The 19,747-nt window shown below is 40.8% G+C and overlaps 1 protein-coding gene across 1 annotated transcript; it reads right to left on the bottom strand.

Annotated features, from left to right (window-relative positions):
• Positions 1-323: 323 nt before the first annotated feature.
• adra2c (adrenoceptor alpha 2C) lies at positions 324-4,583 on the bottom strand. The gene has a single exon (XM_063476866.1). The coding sequence runs from the start codon at positions 4,249-4,251 to the stop codon at positions 2,902-2,904; it is 1,350 nt and encodes a 449-aa protein (XP_063332936.1). The 5' UTR covers positions 4,252-4,583; the 3' UTR covers positions 324-2,901.
• Positions 4,584-19,747: the final 15,164 nt, after the last annotated feature.

Here is a 19,747-nt window from a genome sequence, read left to right as displayed (position 1 = left end):
GTCTCTTTTTCAGGTGTCTTATACTGTCATCCTTTCCATCACTCACTCTGACCCTTCTCCTGTAGTCTGGCCCTGCTGAATAGTTGAAAAATACAAGATATTTCCACATTTCATTACTGAGATTCAGCGTAGTTTTTTTTTGTTTGTTTTTTTTAAATCAGTGCATTTATCCACATACTGTGTCAGATCTTTAGCCTGGCTGATACTGATTTTTGGGGGCCATTAACAAAAACAGGGAGACATGGCAATAACATAATGTCCAAGATTATTTATTGATACATATTCATAAATAAATTTTAAGATGCAACATGTTAGACTGAAAAGGTAAAACAATGAGATCGTTTTTTATTAACTTACCAGCAGTGCACTCCACTATGTTGCGTACCATGAAGACACTGCTTGACTGCACCACAATCTGCTTGGCCTTGACACGTACTCTGTTACATGTGTTGACAGTATTGTAAATAATGGAGTCAGAGCTGCTGCACTGGACAAATTATGTGATAACATCAGTTCTAAATTACACTGGCCCTTATTTTCTGCACATATTTGTTAAAAAAAAAAAAAAGAAACAAAAGCAATTAGTTTCCTATTGGGTAACACATATATTGGATATATATCTGTCATATCTGCCAATATTGACTAAATTATATATTGGTTAAAATCGAGTGAAATCAGAATCAAGTATTTAAGCATGTAGCATGACATTACCAGTATCCCGGGGATTTGCTAGATAGCTGCCTGCTGGTTTTGACCTATTCACCATTTCACTTAGTCAGCCCGGCTGTTAGTGAAGGAGGTGAGTGTATGTGATGGCAAGTCTTCCCTCTTTGTACAAAGCAAAATCAAGACTGGTAACAAACTGGCTTAGCATGTAGCTGCAGTGAGAAGTCAAGGTGCAATCAGAAATTTGAGGAAGTAAATCAATGGATCACTCAGACGGTGTGCATTTTATACCAACAGTGGCAGAGCAGCAAAAAATCCCGTACAGTAACAACAATTGCACTAATGCACTCTTGTAGTCTTCAGAAGACAGCTTAAGAGATTTCTTTATTTGATCTTTTCAGATGTGTTCAAAGCAGAGAAGTAAACACTTGTTCTTTTAGAAAAGGACAGAGGTTGGTGTAACATAGAAATCTTGCAGAGTGTTGTTCATTTTACAAACAAAATATTGTTATCCAACACGTTCTCACTCCCAAAGCCTAACATTTTACGCTAGGTGACAAATCGTCAACATATTACGTTTTCGGGCACCCAACACGTTCCTAAATGACGACATCGGAAAAAATGAGGAAATATGAGAACCGTTTGGACTCAATCTACACATGTTTGCTCTTTTTCTTAAAATCGCTTGGGAAAACACTGTTTAACGTCATTAAAGTGCTGGTTACGGTTAGGAATAAGGTTATGGTTAGGCTTAGGGATAAGGTTAGGTTTAGGGCTGGAATACAGGGCTGGAACGGGAGCATCATTCCACTGGATTTCATCCATAACCCTGCGCGTACCATAAGAACGCGGAAGGCCACCTTTCGCGTTCCTCAGGAACGCCGCAGGACGTGACAAAACGTCGGGATGTTACGCCTCGGGAGTGAGAACGGGATACACGTGTGATTATGCGGCACCACACAATAATACTGTATCATCGTAATTATTTACACTTGAACAAAGCATCTGCCCTTCTGGCTACAAATGCTGTATAAATCAGTTTTATCTCTGTGCTGTGATAATGACGTATATGTGTGTTCTTACTATATATGGGTGTGAGCAGCATACACTGAAACAGCAATAAGGTGTTTGGTTTTAACTGTGGCTATAAGGGAGAGAAGTTGAATGACAAAAATAAGAAGCAGAAGAATAGATACACATTTGACCAGAAAGAATCAGGCCATTTGGGAAAAGTAGGCTTACACGCAAACATTCAGACATGCACACACATTCACTAACAGGCAGGTGGGATAAGATGCGGTAAACCCCCCAGACTGCACACACACACATACACACACACACACACACATACAAATATGCACAAACAGTGAATGCCTCAGTAGATGCCCATCTGCTTCAGTACTACCTCAGTATTCCATCAGCTTTCCTCGGCAGTGTGAGGAAGGTGAACATACCTGTCTGTGATACCACTGTACTGCACGTGTCGTCCAATCAAAGTCCACCATAACATGATGAAAGTTTCCACTGCAGCACACAGTTTAGACATTTTTAAGTTCACACAGAACACTGAGGCAGAAATATGAATTTGTTGTTTTTCAAGATGTCTTTTTTTTTTTTCTTTCGTTAGTTTTTTGTGTGAAACACTTTTGCTACTTTAACAGTAAGCAAAGAGCCCCTTCGTCCCATTGGTCCTCCTGTCGAGAGTGTGACATAGGAAGTTAAAGAAAAACAGATTTATAGATAGAGAGAAAAGATACATACTATTATCTAACGTCACAAACAACAGTTGTGAGGAGATTGTCAAGGCCTTCGCATTATAGTCAGTGAATGAGGTCACATTGTAAATTGGCTCTGTCTCTGTAAACCCTTTGCCTCCTGGGAAGTTCATGAAGTGCAGCCACTGTGGCAGGCATGCATCAGTACCTGTTAGGAAACCATTTATGTTATTTAGGTGAAGAGAAAAGTAGTATAGGGTGAATCAAAGCCCACATCAGGGAAAAACAGCCTAAAAGTCATCAAATAAGCCTCTGTGAATATTATCAGAGAACCTGTAGTTTGAGCCCCTTCTTTGTGCATTTGTTAGGTCTGTTAATCATGCCTTCATTTCTAATGCAGTCCCTGAAAGTACAGATGTGAAAACACCCGAGGCCAGCACATTATCAAACGGTTCAGAACAGCATAGCTTATTGTCTGCAAAGTAAAATGTCTATTACACACCCAGCCGTGCTGTATCCTTCAAAAAGAGCGTTTCCATGACTTACAAAGGATTTTCTGGAAGGCTCTGCGGAAGTCCTGGTTGAAGATAGTGTAGATTACTGGGTTTAGTGAGCTGTTGCAGTAGCCAATCCAAAAAAAGAACTTGAAAAGTGTTAGAGGGATCTTGCATGGTTCACGGCAGATTCCATACAGACTGTAGGAGAAGAAGAATGGGAACCAGCAAACAACAAATACGCCCATGACCACAGCAAGGACGAAGGTGAAGCGTTTCTCCCGAGCAGCTGAGACTTTCTTCCGATTGACAGTGCTCCGACGTTTACGACGAGATGAAAACAAGTCTATGGATTTGGAACTGGCACGCGACTTCCTGCTGGAGTATTTAGAGGCGGAGCTGCTCTTTCTGCTAGCCTTCCTATCTTTTCTGTCTTCATGATGATGTTTTGAGGAGCAAGAACTTTTTTTAAGTTTCTCGTCTGACGAGCTACTATCTTCAAAGTCATCATCGTTGTCTGTTGGATGTTTTGGCTCGTTTGGTAGGGGGGCTCGAACTGCTTGCTCATGGCAATGCCCATTTTGGCGTTCCTGATTTTTCATGCTCCCGCCCCTGTTGGACTTTAAAGACCCACCTATGCCCGGTTCAGCTTGGTCCATCCCATTCTCCAGTGGTGAATCCACATCCCTTTTCTTCTCTGACAATGTTCTGGTCCTGGTTTTTGCCACTTGGTAGATCCGAATATAGACCAGGATCATAATAACACAGGGAGCAAAGAATGATCCTATGCTGGAGTAGAGGATGTACCAGGTCTCATCATTCAGCATACACTGGGGACTGGCCTCGCTGCTGCTTCTGTCCATTGATATCAGTGGAGGGAAGGATATTATGGCTGAGATCAACCAGACCACAACAATCATGCCTTTAACTCGTTTAGGTGTTCTCTTTAAGTTGTACTCTACAGCCTGTGTCACAGACCAGTACCTGTCCAAACTAATAGCGCAAAGGTGAACAATAGAAGAGGTGCAGAACAAAACATCCAGAGCTAGATAGATGTCACACCAAATTTTGCCAAAAAACCAGAAGCCCATAAGTTCATTTGCCAGTGAAAAGGGCATGACCAGAGTGGCTACCAGTATGTCCGCACTGGCCAAGGAGACGAGAAAGAGGTTCTGGGGTGGTTTTAGAGCTCTGCTCGTTAAAACAGCGATAACAACCAAAACGTTCCCGACTATTGTAAACAAAATCAGGAAGCTGACAAGTCCAGCAAGACCCCAGATAGCGAGCAGGGTGTACTGGCTCTCAGAGGTGGAATTAGAGGAGATATTCTCTGCCTCTACCCCGTCGTCCAGGCTGGAGATATTAAAGAAATCCATTTTTAAGTCCAGTTTTGATTTTTACAAAAAATTAATATGCGAAAATAATCCGAAAAAAGAAATATCCAATTAAGACTTGAGCGCACATTTCACAATAAAAATATACATGAAATTGCATTTTTCTTCTCTCCGCAATGTTCCACATCCTCCAAACAAGTCTCTCATATGCATTTGAAAACAGAGAGAAAAGGGGAGGAGGAGAAAGAGCATGAGATATACAAGTCTTTTAAGTCCTTATTCCAAGAGCGCACGCTGCTCAGCAGCAAAATCTCCATGGTTAGAAAGCGGACTCCTTCCTCACCGTGTCCTCTCCCATCCCGACTGCGCCCGCATCTCTCCACCTCCGCCTCCCCGCTGTGTCCTGAGAGAGGTTTGTAAGAACCACGTGTCTTTTTTTTTCTTTTTTCTTTTTTTCAGAAAGAACTAGCAGGGACGCGCTCCGCCCCGGAGAAGAGATGGGAGCGATTATTGGAGGAGAGGAAGCAAATAAGCAAGCAAACATTTTTTTTACAAGTTATACGGGAATAGTCGATAAGATCAGTGTTGGCTACTGCTGGGGGAGCTCTTGCTTAATGTGAGTCCAGTTTAGCTGCATTGTCGGTGTAAAGTGGCTGACAGTAACAAATTGGACAGTCGATCAGACAATCTCTTTTCTTATTTGACTCTTGAAGGTCTGTTTTAGAGTGCGCTCACGCCGAGCGCCTGTGTGCAGGAGCTGCTCGTTGGAGGTCACATTGCTGTCAAACTGACAGCGGCGAAGTCCCGCACCAAAGAAAGCACGCTCTGCTTTGTCCTTCTGTGCACACACTGGAGGTCAGTATTGTAACAGTCAGCTCCGGAGGGACAAATTGGCCAAAACATACGATGCATATAAACATTAGCTATAGTTTTCGTAAACAAACTGAATATAAATGTTTGTATTATTATTATTATTATTATTATTATTATTATTAAGCTATGTGGCCCATCATTTAACTTTCGCCCTGGTTTATGAATATAAGAAGAGCACGTGTAAACACATAATGGAAATAATGTCCCCTCTTTTTTGCACTCTACTGCCGTTATATTTCATGTGTTTGCATGGTGGTAATTAAAAGGATTACAGGATTACATGACGCAGTTGTGTGTTCTCATGGAAAGTGAGACGCACGCGCCTTTAGGGGATTTCAAAGGCGCAAAATCTTCGGCGTGGAAAGCCCTGCAAATACATAAGAACAAAATAGGGCGTGCATGAAATATGATTAATGAGGAGACATCTTAAAGTCACGAGTTCATCCCCTTGGATGCAGTAGCCTAATGGGCAGAGTATGTCTGGAGCACGACATCCAGGTTATCCTGGCTTTATTTTTTTTTATCCATTCTCTCCTTGGGACACGTGCATGCAAACTTTTGCCACAGCCAAAGGGACACTTAATTCTATTTCTCTTTCTCTCCTTATCTCTGTATCTTTCTCTCTTGCACACATGGTGCAGCAGCACAGTGCCAGGTTCTTTAAATTAAATCCAAGTTCACTTTGGTAAGGTCAATCCCCAAAAAAGCCTGTGATAAGTTTTTGGACTTCCTTTGTGGACTTCCTCCACTCCTGTTATCCCTATCCTCTCTGGGTGGCTTTGCCTCCTGGAGAAACCCTTTCTTGCCTTTGGCATATAGCCGGGTATTAAGTTCCTTGGCCAGTGCGTTTATTGACCGTGTCTACCGGCTAAGTACCTGCCATTAATCACTAGAGCACGCAGCCATACTGAATTAAAGAGCAGCCACAGCCGCAAGAAATGCTTAAGTCCAAATTGATCTGCATCAAGACTATGAGGTGGAATGAGGAGGGCTCAGGAGCTCATGGTCCATCCGCCTGCGTGGAATCACAGTCACTAACCTTCCCCCTGCACCCATCCAAAAAACAGAGTGTTCCTTCTCATGCTGCCTTTTTAAATTCAACCTAGGCTAAAGTGATGCCGTAGGTCAGTGTAGATGCACTCTAAGCTGATTTTGAACAAACAGTCAAGTCTTATTATGGTCATTAAGTTGTGTCCTGGGGCCACAGCTCATCTATATATAACTGGGGCATCGGTGAGGGATCTCAGCTATTACCAAGCCTTTTTCTTGTTTTCAATGTTGAGTCTTCCTCAGAGGGAATAAGTTGGCACTTTCTGCAACTAGCCAGGAGACAGCTTTGAGCTGTCAAAGAAACGTAGCTGATTATTTTTATCTCTTTAAACCAAGGATATGTACTTGTGTGCTCCGAATTACTGTGCTTTTTGTTCTGTTTCATTCTTTTTTATTCTAGTATAATCATAAACTACAGCTCTGTTCTTTTTTCTTTTTTTTTTGTGATACAGAGTCGCTCCTGGATGAGAAATCTGCATTTTTATTTAAATGCTACAAGGCAGCATTTGTGGAACTGAAAGCAGAGACAGTACCCAGAGCTTTACAGCAGAGAAAAGTATAATGAGCCTCTCAGACTTTCAAAAATATAATAACACCTGATATGTTCTCACAAGGTTACATGACAAGCCCTTTGCGACCCATTAAAGTGACTGCTCGAGTCACTGGCCTTTATCACACAATCAGAGCCTCATTATAGCCAGAAGACATACTTCCAAAGATGGCCACCTCATCTGATCGTCTCCCTGCAGGTATAAATGTTCAGCAAGCACATCAGTGTTTAAACCAAGTATCCAAATACTAAATACTCTAGTAAGGCACGTGTTTGCAACCTGTAATTCCCCAAAGAAATCAAAGCTGTTACCAGTAACAACAGCCACTTCTAATTTCCACCCTCTCTAATGTGAGGTGGTTTCCATATTGGCTCCTCTATAAACTGAGGTACCAGCTGATGACAGTGACAAATGGCAGTGTAACTCAGGCAGATGACTATAGAGCCTAGAACAAATAGTTCAACAGAGAAACATTCAGCCTACGGGGGTTTCTCTTCTGCTAGCATCTCCTCACAAAGCAGGGTCTGCTTCTTATCTACCACCTTGCCTTTGACAAATTACCTATTAGGAATTTAGATTGATCTGAAATTGATTTTTTTTTTTTTTAACATGGAAGGGGTTTTCTTTTGGGTAGACCTGCATAATAAAAAATAAAGTTGTCAGTGTTTCTAAGCTCACATATCTCCTTCTGAAAAATTGCATATGTGGCCAAATGATCCCAACCGCTCAGTTACTCTCTTCATCATTTGTAGCAGTTTCTGTGGGATTGTCAGAGCTACTGGAGCTCACAGAGATTTTTAGAAAAACACATTTTTATTGTATGAACCATATCTTAAACTGGTGTCTTTTTCAAATTTTGCTTCCCCTAAAGATTGTCAGCAAATCCATGGTGAAGTACAGGTCACAGTGAAGCCTGTGGCTGGATGTCAAGCAGGATGCATTTTAAAAATAACAGGTAAGAGATTTGTTAGCTTCTCTCTTGTAACTCTGGGGAATTAAGAAAAAAAAAAGAAACTCAGAAATGCATTTTGACTCTGTGCAAACTGCCCTCTGTGTGAACTGACAAATCAGTGGATTTGCACAATAATATGCACAGTCTAGTTAACAGCTAAGTCGTTTGATTATGAAGTTTAAAATCTCTGGATGCTGTATTATTCCCCAGTTTCAGAAAAATCTGCTTTTAAGAATTAATCTGTGCTGTGTTTTCTTACTTACTCATTTACTATTCAGAGAATGGTATTTGCTTACTATATTTCCATCTCTGAAACAAATATTTCTCTTTTCATTCACATTTTTGTGCTTAATCAGTTGTTGTCCATATAGAACTCCTCTGTTACAGTTTGAATGAATCAGCATAAGGAGTATTGGGTGTGAAGAGACATTGTGCAAATAACTTAATGAATAGTTTGGCGTGCAGCCTTAAAAATGTGGCTGACATTCAGCTCAAAAATAATCATGTAGTCAGTAAATAAAAATTAATGAAACCTGTGTAGACTATGAGTGTATAAAGTCTGTTTTTACATTTTGGCATTTTAAAATTCAGTTTAAGCTGAAGGATACGTAGACATTTAGCAGCACAGAGTGGATGTTATAAGAGGACAGATGTGTTGCACTTTTATCGGTGCTACGGCATTATCTGGCATTGAGGATTTTATAGAGTAAGGACCGTCTGAAGAGAAGTAAAATATCAGGCAAAAGTATGCATTGTGAAAATAACTGTAAGCCCCTTTCAAACGCTGCAGGTTGTCAGCGTAAGGGACTCTTGTTCAAAAACCCACAGCTTTGAATTGAAAAGGACAAAATGTCGGGGGTGTTTGCCTTTGTGTGTTCCTGCCGAGTAGAAAGTGCATTACTCCATCGCTCTTTTGGGAAAAGGTTTGTGTGCTGTCACTAAGGCAAATGGTTTTCTTCCTATTACACAATGCAATATCAGCAGTAAAGATATTAACTCTGTATTTAGCATCAAGAGATGTATCTTTTTCCTTTTCTGTTAAGCTTTTTGGTTCATAGGCATTACAAAGAGTCGGCTGAGGGATTGAAAAGCCAAATGTTATACGGATATTGTGACACTGTAAAACAATTTGTATTTTTTCTCTCATGTTTGGATTTCATTGTCAGATCGTGCTAATATCAAAGTTGACCTTCAGCTATATATAAGTTACTAGGCAGAAAAGAAAGACTTCATCATTTCATACTCATACGAAACTCAAGGTCTTTTTTCATGTCGCTTTTGTCATCTTTTATTAACGGCCTGTGTCTTTCCAAAGAAGTCTCCAAAACTCCAGTTATAATTACCAGATATGACTACAATCACAAATCAAATAGCTTTTCCAAAACTGATTCTCCACAATGGACACTATACAACTATTTCAACCTCATAAAGCATTTGGATATTTGCTGTGGCACAACAGACTGTGGCACTGCAGATAAGATTACTCAACTGTCCCGAGAAAGGTTGACTGTCCAATTATAAGATGAGTGGCTGTGCAGTGTCTGGCCTAGCAAAGTCATTACTGTCCATCTGAGTGACAGTTGGGCCAAACTTGCTGATCCGCAGGCAAGTTGAGAATTATGCACAGCATGAATGTGTTAGAAACGTGACACCCAGACATAGACGAGCACCAGTTGACTAGGAGTTGCATCATGATCTGTACACCAGATTGACTTGATGTTGGTGAAAAATGACCATCTGTGAAGTGTCACTGGCTAAGAGTTCACAGACTGGCCAAGAAATGTTAAAAGAATTCATGTAGAAATCAAATTTTAGGCTGGAGAAAGGGGGGAGTAAAGGGTAATCACTAGTGATCAATAGTTATACAGCTAATAATTACTAACATGTAGCTGATGGATTTCGAGTACATTATTCATTGAGTCAGTGGTTACTGATTGGAGAAGTAACATATTCTAATGCAAATATAAATATCACCTTCAGGGCCCTCTCGATACCAGTGCAAAAGTTTCCAGTCCCAAACGTGTCCACTGCAATGGGAGCACTACTAAATACAATCAAGCATGGGTGAATACTGTAATGAACCATTCTTAAGTCAGCCTGTTTTTTCATTACAATACCTCTTCCATTTAAGCCCTGGTCAACAGATATTTTCACAGCCTCCGATATCCACAAGGCATTTTTTCAAATATTTCCATGCTTTTATGAGAGTCCCGGTTCTCTACTGCAATCAGTTCAGATGCTTCTGTGCTTGAGAGCTCTGCGTATTAAGCTTAAACCAGTGTGAAAAGAACAAAGTTTAGGAAACATGAAAAGGCAGGAAAACAGGAGAGGGTGGAAAGAACAAAGCTTCTTGTTCCTCATTGGTTAATTAGCGCTAGGTTATAAAGGTATTCTTCGCACTTTGGGAATTGAGTGGCAAAGCATATTTCACTTTTCGTCTTCCTCTTAGTCGTGTTGTCGCATTGTTAGTTGGCGAGTTCACGCTCACCATTTTTCCCTTTCTTTTTTTATTCCGTCACAGTCACAGGTCTGCATTAGCACACTCGCAGTCTTAAGCATGTGCTGGTGAATGACCACTTAGGGAGGCTCATGTTATTTCTCTGAATTAGAGTCATTTCATGGGTAGCGTAGTTAGGGCCAGATGGTCAGATGTTACCAAATGAACACATTATGACAGTTGGTGACATAAAAGGGATTTATTCTGTGGGTGATCTCACTGGACACAGTGAGATCACAGTTCAGTGATTTTATCAGTGTGTTTTATTCTGCTTTTGAGTGGAAGAGCGCAGTTTTATTGGCCTGCTGACAAACGGACCGTACCCTATTGTTGCTTGATCTGATGTAGTAAACCTCTTCGAGAGGGAGGTTTGTCTTGAAGCTCTCTGCACTTTGTATCGTTCCTTGTGATGTAGAAAATACATTTACATTTGATGAGTTCTGGGGAAACTTTTCTGACACACTCAGCACATTACATGATGAAACCATTCATACCCATCCTGTCTTGGTCCTGGACTGTCATCTCTATTATTTCCGTCTCCAATAGTTTTTTTCTATTTGCAATTTAAACCGTAACATCTTCCATGCTGTAAAAGTTGTGGCTCTATGGTGTTTCTTGCTGTGTGTTTGTATGTGCTAGTGTTTTTTTTGCTGTTCTCCGCTAACCTTCCCGTTATCCTAGTCTCACTGGAAACATGCTTTTGTCAACAGAAAATCAAAGCAGCTGAATCTTCTTTAAGTTTGGAAATACTCCCTATCTGCAGACTGCCTGCTTCTAAGCCTGTTAATTCTGCGCTGTGGACAGGCACCGGCAGTGCTTGCTAAATTGAATACAGATGTTGCCTTTGTGGTGTCAGTGTGGTTTTTCAGCTGGAGCAGTGACATCTCAGCTTCACTGCCCGATCATGCCTGTTCCCCTTCACTGTAAATAATAGAGTGATGCATGTGTGTGTATGCGTCCATGAGAATTTGCATTGTGTAGTTGAATGATACCATAGAGGGAGAGAGACAAAGTGTTAAACAAATTGTGTCAAAGCAGATGTGTTAGTTTCATCTTGTGTGGGTGTTTCTTTTTCTATCACACTCAACACTCTTTATATGGTTGTTCTCAAATGTGTGTATGAATGTGTATCCATGTTTACAATAGTTTGAGTTATACCGAGCACATAATGATTGGGGGGGATTGTGAGCCTTGGACAAACTAGATAACGCTGAATGGACTCAACTGGACAACTTTGATATCATCAGACTGCATCAGAATAAAACTGATATAAAATCTTTTGAAGTACAGATCACGAAATGTTCTCCTTCTTCTTTTTTTTTACTCCTCACCGGTGTTTTCTCTCGTTCCTTCTCTGCCTCTGCTGTGTTTTTCATTCATTAATTCTCCGGACACACGATCCAATCTTTCCCTCTCTGCTCTGATTTGTCATGCTCATTTCTTTTTGTATTCTGCTATTTGAACAGTGCACCAGTGCTGTTTTTGTACCTGTAAGTAGTGACAGAGGGAGGTTTAATTTCAGCATTTTGAATGGGTGTCATTCAAGGGGAAAATGTCGAACTTAAGATTGCAATCTTCCTGCAAAGCAGAGCATGTTTTTGTGCTAAATTGAGATTCTGGCACAATGGGGGGGGGGGGGGGAATCTAAAATACCCACTTTATATTATTGAATTATCAGTCAAAACTATCAGACAGGGCCATTAACTAACAGCCTCGACTTTGCAGCCTTTCATATTGCATTTTCCTACTTGTGTGTGGATTCTGGCACTCATTAAGCTTTGATTTTGCTTAAACTTTACCAACTTTACATCTTTAATCCTTGCACTCAAAGGCAGGCTTAGCCAAAAGACAGGGCATGCAAAAGCACAACATGTAAGTATTTGTTTGGTTTTTTAAGTCAAACATAAAGGATACAGAAGAGAAAACAAGACCTTCGTAAAATGTTCTTCTTATAAAAATTACAGTGCATGTCTTTACATGATACGCGTACCAACACCTTATGAGCACACCTCTTCATCATAAGTATCACTGAATCATATGGCACAACTGAGCACATTCAGCACATGTAGAAATGGTCAAAACCTGATAAAGATCAAACAAAACACCAGAACGGAGAATGAAGGTGTTTTACATTACCTTGAACCTTATATGGTTGCTGGTGATAGACGGGGTGGTCTGAGTATTCCAGAAACTGCTGATCTATTGTTACTTTTCCACACAACCATCTCTAGGGTTGTGTGAAAATTTCTTGCTGATGTCAGAGGTTAGAGGAAAATAGCCAGACTGCTTTGGGTTCACTACTGTCAGTTAACAACAGGATGTTTAGCCTGCAATTTGCACAAGCTACCCAAAATTTGACAAATAGAAGATTTGTAAACGGCCTGATGAGTCTTGATTTTTGCTGTGATCAGAAATTGTTTTAAACAATATGAAAGCATGGCATCTATCCTGCCTCGTATCAATGGTTCATGCATCTGTTAGAGGTGTTGTAATGGTTTGGGAGATATTTTATTGGTACATTTTGGCCCCTACCAGTGGAACACTATTTAAATGCAATGTTCCAACTCACTGTGTTTTTTTGTCACCTATCTTCTAAATGTTGTTTGTAGCAAGATAATTCACACGCCACAGTCATCTCAAAGTTTGTGGTAGGATGTGGTAGAATGGGAATTTGCATCACATATGTGTAGCAAACAAATCTGTAGCAACTGCATGATGCTAACATGTTAAATTGGACAGAAATCTCTGAGAAAAGTTACCAGCACCTTGTTGAATATGTGCCACAAAGAATTAAGGAAGGTCTGAATGCAAAAGATGGTCAAAGCCAGTAGAAGCAGTAGTCATAGTGGAGTATAATTTAGGAACAGCCAGGAATTACCATGCTTCAGCAGCTGTTTCAAAGAAAGTGCTCTTATAAATGATTCATGAGTGTACTGCTTTGATACTTTTCACATTATATGTAAATACAGCTATGGGTGGACAGAGCCTCTTCAAAGTCTAATTCGTGAGACTAAATGAGACCAAGACTGGCTTTTTCTTTAACTGCCATATAATGTGACCCTGTGGAAAATTCCCCCCTTAACTCTATCATGGAGAAAAAAGAGAAAGAGAAAAAACGTAGAAAAAATTCCCCACGCACATAAAAAAAAACCTGCCACAATCCTGACAGAATTTAAAAGCGGCCATAGCCTGCTCCTGTCGATGCTGGATATGAGCATGGAATGACTAATTCAATTACAGATGCACATAATGAAGTGAAGATTTTACAAAACATGCACATGCACACCCATAATCAATCACATGCACACAGAGACCGCCACTTCCACATAAGTGAGGAGAGTTCACTAATTTTTATTCCTTACGCATGTATCCTGATTCCAGCAAGTAAAAGTGACCTCTCACACACTCTTTTGATAATTTTGTCACACAGATACACAAGAGCAGCTACAGACACAAACACTTGGTTGCCCAAGTAAATAGGAAGACGTTTATCTCCAAGTACAGGCCTTGATAAATTAAAAGAAATGAGGCGAAACAGGATTCTGGCACACCATCACTACTAACTGACAGAAGGTTGAAACTTATATATTCTAAATCGATTGCAGAAAGAGAGCAAAGAATTTCTGATTGATTTTAACACTAGAAATCCTTACTGAGAAAAGAACACCGTGCTCTCTCATAAGAGCCTTTCCATTACAAACTCAATTTTTGAGGGTAAGGGTGTCCATAAGTGCGCTTAACACCAGGATGATCATCAGTTTCGTTATCCCGTCATCTGACCTGTGGCCTCATGTCTTGGACACCGAGGTGAAAAGAGGAGCTGAACTGCCAGCTGGTCAGCACTTGGTAGTGAGTTGGATCAAGTAGCATAAGACCAGGTTGGGAAGTCCTTGAACTCTCACGTATGGTAAAGGTTTGACAGCATTTTGAGAGAGGCGCGTGACATTTAGGGACCAGTTTCTGAACCTCTGTTGCTAACATAGCTGCAAAGGGTAGGGCTATAAGGAGGCTGGTGCTTCAAGTGGCAGAATTTCTCGGCACAGCTAAGCGATAGAGAGTGGTTTGGTGGCCTCTAGATCTTGTCTCTGCTTTTTGCAGATGCGTGGTCCATCAGGCGATCTTCTCCAGCTTGCACTGGGTTAGTTTATAGGCAAGTGTGGAACAGCTGGGAGCAGAATCAGAACCCCCAAATCTGCCGATATGGTTTCCACACCAGAACACTGTGTTGTGTCTACTCTGTTCTCTTTCTTAATGATAGAGTGAGTAGCTTGGTCATTCAGAAGGTGGTCAGAGTAGACCGCTCAGGGTGGGGGTGGGGGCTCGGGCATCTGATTAGGATACCTCGCCATGGATGTGAGGTATTTCGGGCATATTTAACTGGAAGGTGACCATGGGGCAGACCCAGGATCTGCCTAGACTGATGTTGTGCACCCAGAATAAGCAGCCTGAGACTGAGTGACAGCAGCTTTCTAACCTTGCCAGACCATGCAGTCTGAAAACAAATCCTTAGGGTATGTAAGTTGTGTGTGTGTGTGTGTGTGTGTGTGTGTGTGTGTGTGTGTGTGTGTGTGTGTGTGTGTGTGTGTGTGTGTGTGTGTGTGTGTGTGTGTGTGTGTGTGTCTAGATTAAAACCAGATGTGAGTCTTTGGTAATTTAAGTGCAACACAAGCTATGAATCCAGCAAGTGGATAAATATTAGGCTCAAAGATGGTCTGGATTAATTTAGTTGACAGTTTTTAAGTTTTCCCAATCAGTGAATCATCACATTATTATTTCAAACAACAGATGGCAGTTATATGGAGGCTGCGCATGATTGACAGCTACTGTCTTGGTGTCACAAACCTCCCACCTCAGTTATTTGTCTTATTATTTCAACTCAAAAGCTGTCTTTCATATCGACTTAATTAGATTTGTATTAAAGGTTCTCTGTGAAGTTTTCTTGTAAATAAACAAAAACTTTGCTTTCTGATGATTTTGTGTCTGGGTCACATTGTTTGGACTGTAGTTAAAGACAGTGTCTTAAAAGCTTTTAGGATCAGTATCCAAATAACAATTTCAGTTTGAAATTCACCATTGCTGACAGTAACTATAAAAACAAAATTAAAGGTTATTTAAGAATTTCGTGTTAGCATCAAATGTGTAGCTCTAAATTAAGCTCATTAAATGATGTGACTGTAGGCAGAGGGGACTAATAGGTTTTCATTTTCCTACAGACCTTGAAAAAGAAAAAATGTATATTGTTTACATCCATGTTTGCTAAAAAGTAAGCTTCTTCTTTACTACCTTCATTGGAGCAATTTTAGTTTTGTTTTGTTTGTTTAAGAGAATGTCACTTGTCAGTGTAAGCTTTTGGAACTACTCTTAACCTCCTAAGACCCCAACATGTGTTTTGGCATGTTGGCATGTATTTTCATTTCTCTTTGCTATTTGGGCTGATTGGGACCTGATGAATGTAAAAACAAAGAATTACCTGTTTTGTTTTTACCTGATTTTTTTTTCTGAGAAAAATTAGATCCACATATGATGACATTCGTTTTAAATTTCGATAGAACAGTGGCAGTATAATGTCCTCGTAACTGGATATCAGGCCCTTGCAGTGCAAAATTTAGTATTTTGGTCTAGACAACCCAAAATGTGATGTCCACATATGTGATGTCCACATATGTGGACACCAGGTTCTAGGAGGTTAAAGATAAAAGCAAAGAAAGGGGTGAAAACACGGCTTTTACTCACATATTTACACATGTGGGTAACAGCACAAACAGACACGCAAGCATGCATTTATATGTGAAGATTGTTGGCTCAGTAATTGCTTCTTCCATCCTTAATGGTGTTGAAATCGCCCATCTGCTGCCTTATAAACCCTGTGAGCTCTCTGGACTCCTTCCACTGTGAATGTCCATGTGTAGCTCACTTGCTCTTTCTTTGTTTCTACTTTCAGTTTCATTACACCCTTTTGGTTTCTTTCATACATTCACATTCACACGCTGATGCCCACCCTTGCTCTCACGAGCATGTATGTGTAGAGGTCATTGTTATGCTGGTCGTGATGGGGTGTATTTGTGCCTCAGTTTATCCCCAGTGATTACAATCTAAAATCACCTCTGTAATGCATGCTGGATGTGAGTGGTGGTTCTCTGCTCACAGAGGCACCATATCACAGACACAGCCTTTGAAGCCCCTCCATTCTTTCTCTGCATGCTTGTCTGGATCCAGAAATATCTGTCTTAATCAAAGTATGTCTCCACAGTACTGTTTGTCTGGCAGATGGGTGTATAAAAAAAATATTCTTATGTTCTCACCACTTGTGTTGCTTGGTGGTCTTCAGCAAACCTGTCACTGATAAAACTCCAAGAAGGCAAGAATGAACCTGTACATTCCAGAAAGAGGAATGCTTATATGCAAGTATGTATAAGTATTCGGGCCCCTTTCCTTTTTAAATATACATAATAATTTCAAAATTAAGAAAATATGTTCTTTTTTAATCAATTAAAGATTTAGCAAAGTTAATCAATTAAAGATTTAGTTATTAAAAATCAGGAGCTTGAAATCGAATTTTTAAAAGGGTTCAGTCCAGATGTTCAGTATAAGTGCCGTTGGTGGCAGTTACAAGTTTTGCCCACATGAATTTGGAAGTTTATACAAGATAGTTTTATCAGACTGAACAGAATGCATCTGTGGACTACGATGTATTGTTTCTCCACGGATGTTTTATAAAGGTACGCTTGGCTTTTCCTGGGCCATACAGGGACAAAGACTTTTCGCTGAGCCAGCTAGCATTGTCTGTATGTATTAGTTCACTGTTATGCTTAACAGAGAATTTTTGGCCAAGTCTCAACTTTCATGCCCTCTGCAGGAGGTTTACAGTGGCTTGCAAAAGTATTCGGCCCCCTTGAACTTTCCCACATTTTGTAACATTACAGCCACAAACATGAATCAATTTTATTGGAATTCCACGTGAAAGACCAATACAAAGTGGTGTACACGTGAGAAGTGGAACGAAAATCATACATGATTCCAAACATTTTTTACAAATAAATAACTGAAAAGTGGGGTGTGCATAATTATTCAGCCCCCTGAGTCAATACTTTGTAGAACCACCTTTTGCTGCAATTACAGCTGCCAGTCTTTTAGGGTATGTCTCTACCAGCTTTGCACATCTAGAGACTGAAATCCTTTCCCATTCTTCTTTGCAAAATAGCTCCAGCTCAGTCAGATTAGATGGACAGCAGTTTTCAGATCTTGCCACAGATTCTGGATTGGATTTAGATCTGGACTTTGACTGGGCCATTCTAACACATGGATATGTTTTGTTTTAAACCATTCCATTGTTGCCCTGGCTTTATGTTTAGGGTTGTTGTCCTGCTGGAAGGTGAACCTCCGCCCCAGTCTCAAGTCTTTTGCAGACTCCAAGAGGTTTTCTTCCAAGATTGCCCTGTATTTGGCTCCATCCATCTTCCCATCAACTCTGACCAGCTTCCCTGTCCCTGCTAAAGAGAAGCACCCCCAGAGCATGACGCTGCCACCACCATATTTGACAGTGGGGATGGTGTGTTCAGAGTGATGTGCAGTGTTAGTTTTCCGCCACACATAGCGTTTTGCATTTTGGCCAAAAAGTTCCATTTTGGTCTCATCTGACCAGAGCACCTTCTTCCACATGTTTGCTGTGTCCCCCACATGGCTTGTGGCAAACTGCAAACGGGACTTCTTATGGTTTTCTGTTAACAATGGCTTTCTTCTTGCCACTCTTCTTAAAGGCCAACTTTGTGCAGTGCACGACTAATAGTTGTCCTATGGACAGATTCCCCCACCTGAGCTGTAGATCTCTGCAGCTCGTCCAGACTCACCATGGGCCTCTTGGCTGCATTTCTGATCAGCGCTCTCCTTGTTTGGCCTGTGAGTTTAGGTGGACGGCCTTGTCTTGGTAGGTTTACAGTTGTGCCATACTCCTTCCATTTCTGAATGATTGCTTGAACAGTGCTCCGTGGGATGTTCAAGGCTTGGGAAATCTTTTTGTAGCCTAAGCCTGCTTTAAATTTCTCAATAACTTTATCCCTGACCTGTCTGGTGTGTTCTTTGGACTTCATGGTGTTGTTGCTCCCAAGATTCTCTTAGACAACCTCTGAGGCCGTCACAGAGCAGCTGTATTTGTACTGACATTAGATTACACACAGGTGCACTCTATTTAGTCATTAGCACTCATCAGGCAATGTCTATGGGCAACTGACTGCACTCAGACCAAAGGGGGCTGAATAATTACGCACACCCCACTTTGCAGTTATTTATTTGTAAAAAATGTTTGGAATCATGTATGATTTTCGTTCCACTTCTCAAGTGTACACCACTTTGTATTGGTCTTTCACGTGGAATTCCAATAAAATTGATTCATGTTTGTGGCTGTAATGTGACAAAATGTGGAAAAGTTCAAGGGGGGCAAATACTTTTGCAAGCCACTGTAAATGAATGGATGACCTATCTATACGAGGTCTGACCAAGAAGTGCTGTTAATGGCAATTTAAAAAACTGAAACCTTATCTTACCTGATTTGAAGTTGACTGACATCCCCATTCAAGACCAACTTCTCATGCCCCTCTGGACTGGCTTCACATCAGCTGCTTTTTTTTAGATCACTCAGTAGAAGTCTCTTTATATCCACTTGTACTTGTACTTGTACCTCTGTCATTCATGCTAGATGTACATAGAGGCTTAAAACATCAATCCTTCTACTTTAATTTCCATTTAGTGTTCTACAGTTCAAGCCCTGTGTGCCAAATGCTCTTCCTTAGGTCTCCTCATGACATAACAGCAGAACTTCTGCTCTCAGTCCTCAACTGACACACTGCCTTTGGGCTTGGAGATTATGGACTCTTAGATTGAAAACTGCTGCTGAAAACTGCTGGGTCATAGGCAACAACCCAGTGGTTATCACTAGTGATGACTGTACATGAAAAGGTTGAATATGTGCCTTCTGAACAGCAGGGGATGAGTGGAGCAGTTGGTTTGGGGAACAGTACTACCGGCACAATTGTGGTCCAGCTGAGGCCCCGGCAGCTATCTTAGTAGCCGCCCGGAGAGCTGTGATGTTCAGAGAGGAGGCAGTGGGCTGAAGAAAATTCTTTGAATTAGCGTTTGATTAATTTAAGTGAAATATACATTTTTTAGTGGGTAGTGTGTCCATTCCCAGAACTCTCAGTTGTCCTTCATTTTTGGCTGTATTCGTTTTCCCTTTAATTCTGACAAGCTTCCATTTCCCTGCCACTGATAAATGCATGACACTGCTACCAGCATGCTTTTCCAGAGGAATGGCAATACGTAGGTAATTTCTTTTAAAAGGTTCTAGTTTTGTTCCATAAGACCAAACAATCTTCCAGATTCAGTTTTACAACTTCCAGTATGACTGTTATGTACTGGTTACTTAAAGTGGCTACTGTCCACTGCACTCTAGCCCCAAGCCTCTATTGGTCAGGCTTATAAAGTGCTTGTAACATCTGGCAGGTTGTCTAAACTCTACAGGGGAATTCAGTTAGAGAGACCATTACGTTGTTGGTCACCTTTCTGACCGACAATCTCTTGTTTGAATTTTCCATTTGGCTTGTCAACCAACATAGGAGCTGT

The sequence above is a fragment of the Pelmatolapia mariae genome, linkage group LG6, assembly GCF_036321145.2.
Source record: "Pelmatolapia mariae isolate MD_Pm_ZW linkage group LG6, Pm_UMD_F_2, whole genome shotgun sequence".
In the NCBI taxonomy this organism is placed as follows: Eukaryota; Metazoa; Chordata; class Actinopteri; order Cichliformes; family Cichlidae; genus Pelmatolapia; species Pelmatolapia mariae.
Note: the sequence above shows the minus strand (reverse complement) of the source record. Positions and strands in the feature narration are given on the sequence as shown.

Bases quoted from the DNA above. Each gene is read 5' to 3' on its own strand.
- adra2c (XM_063476866.1), bottom strand. From the start codon at position 4,251: ATGGATTTCTTTAATATCTCCAGCCTGGACGACGGGGTAGAGGCAGAG.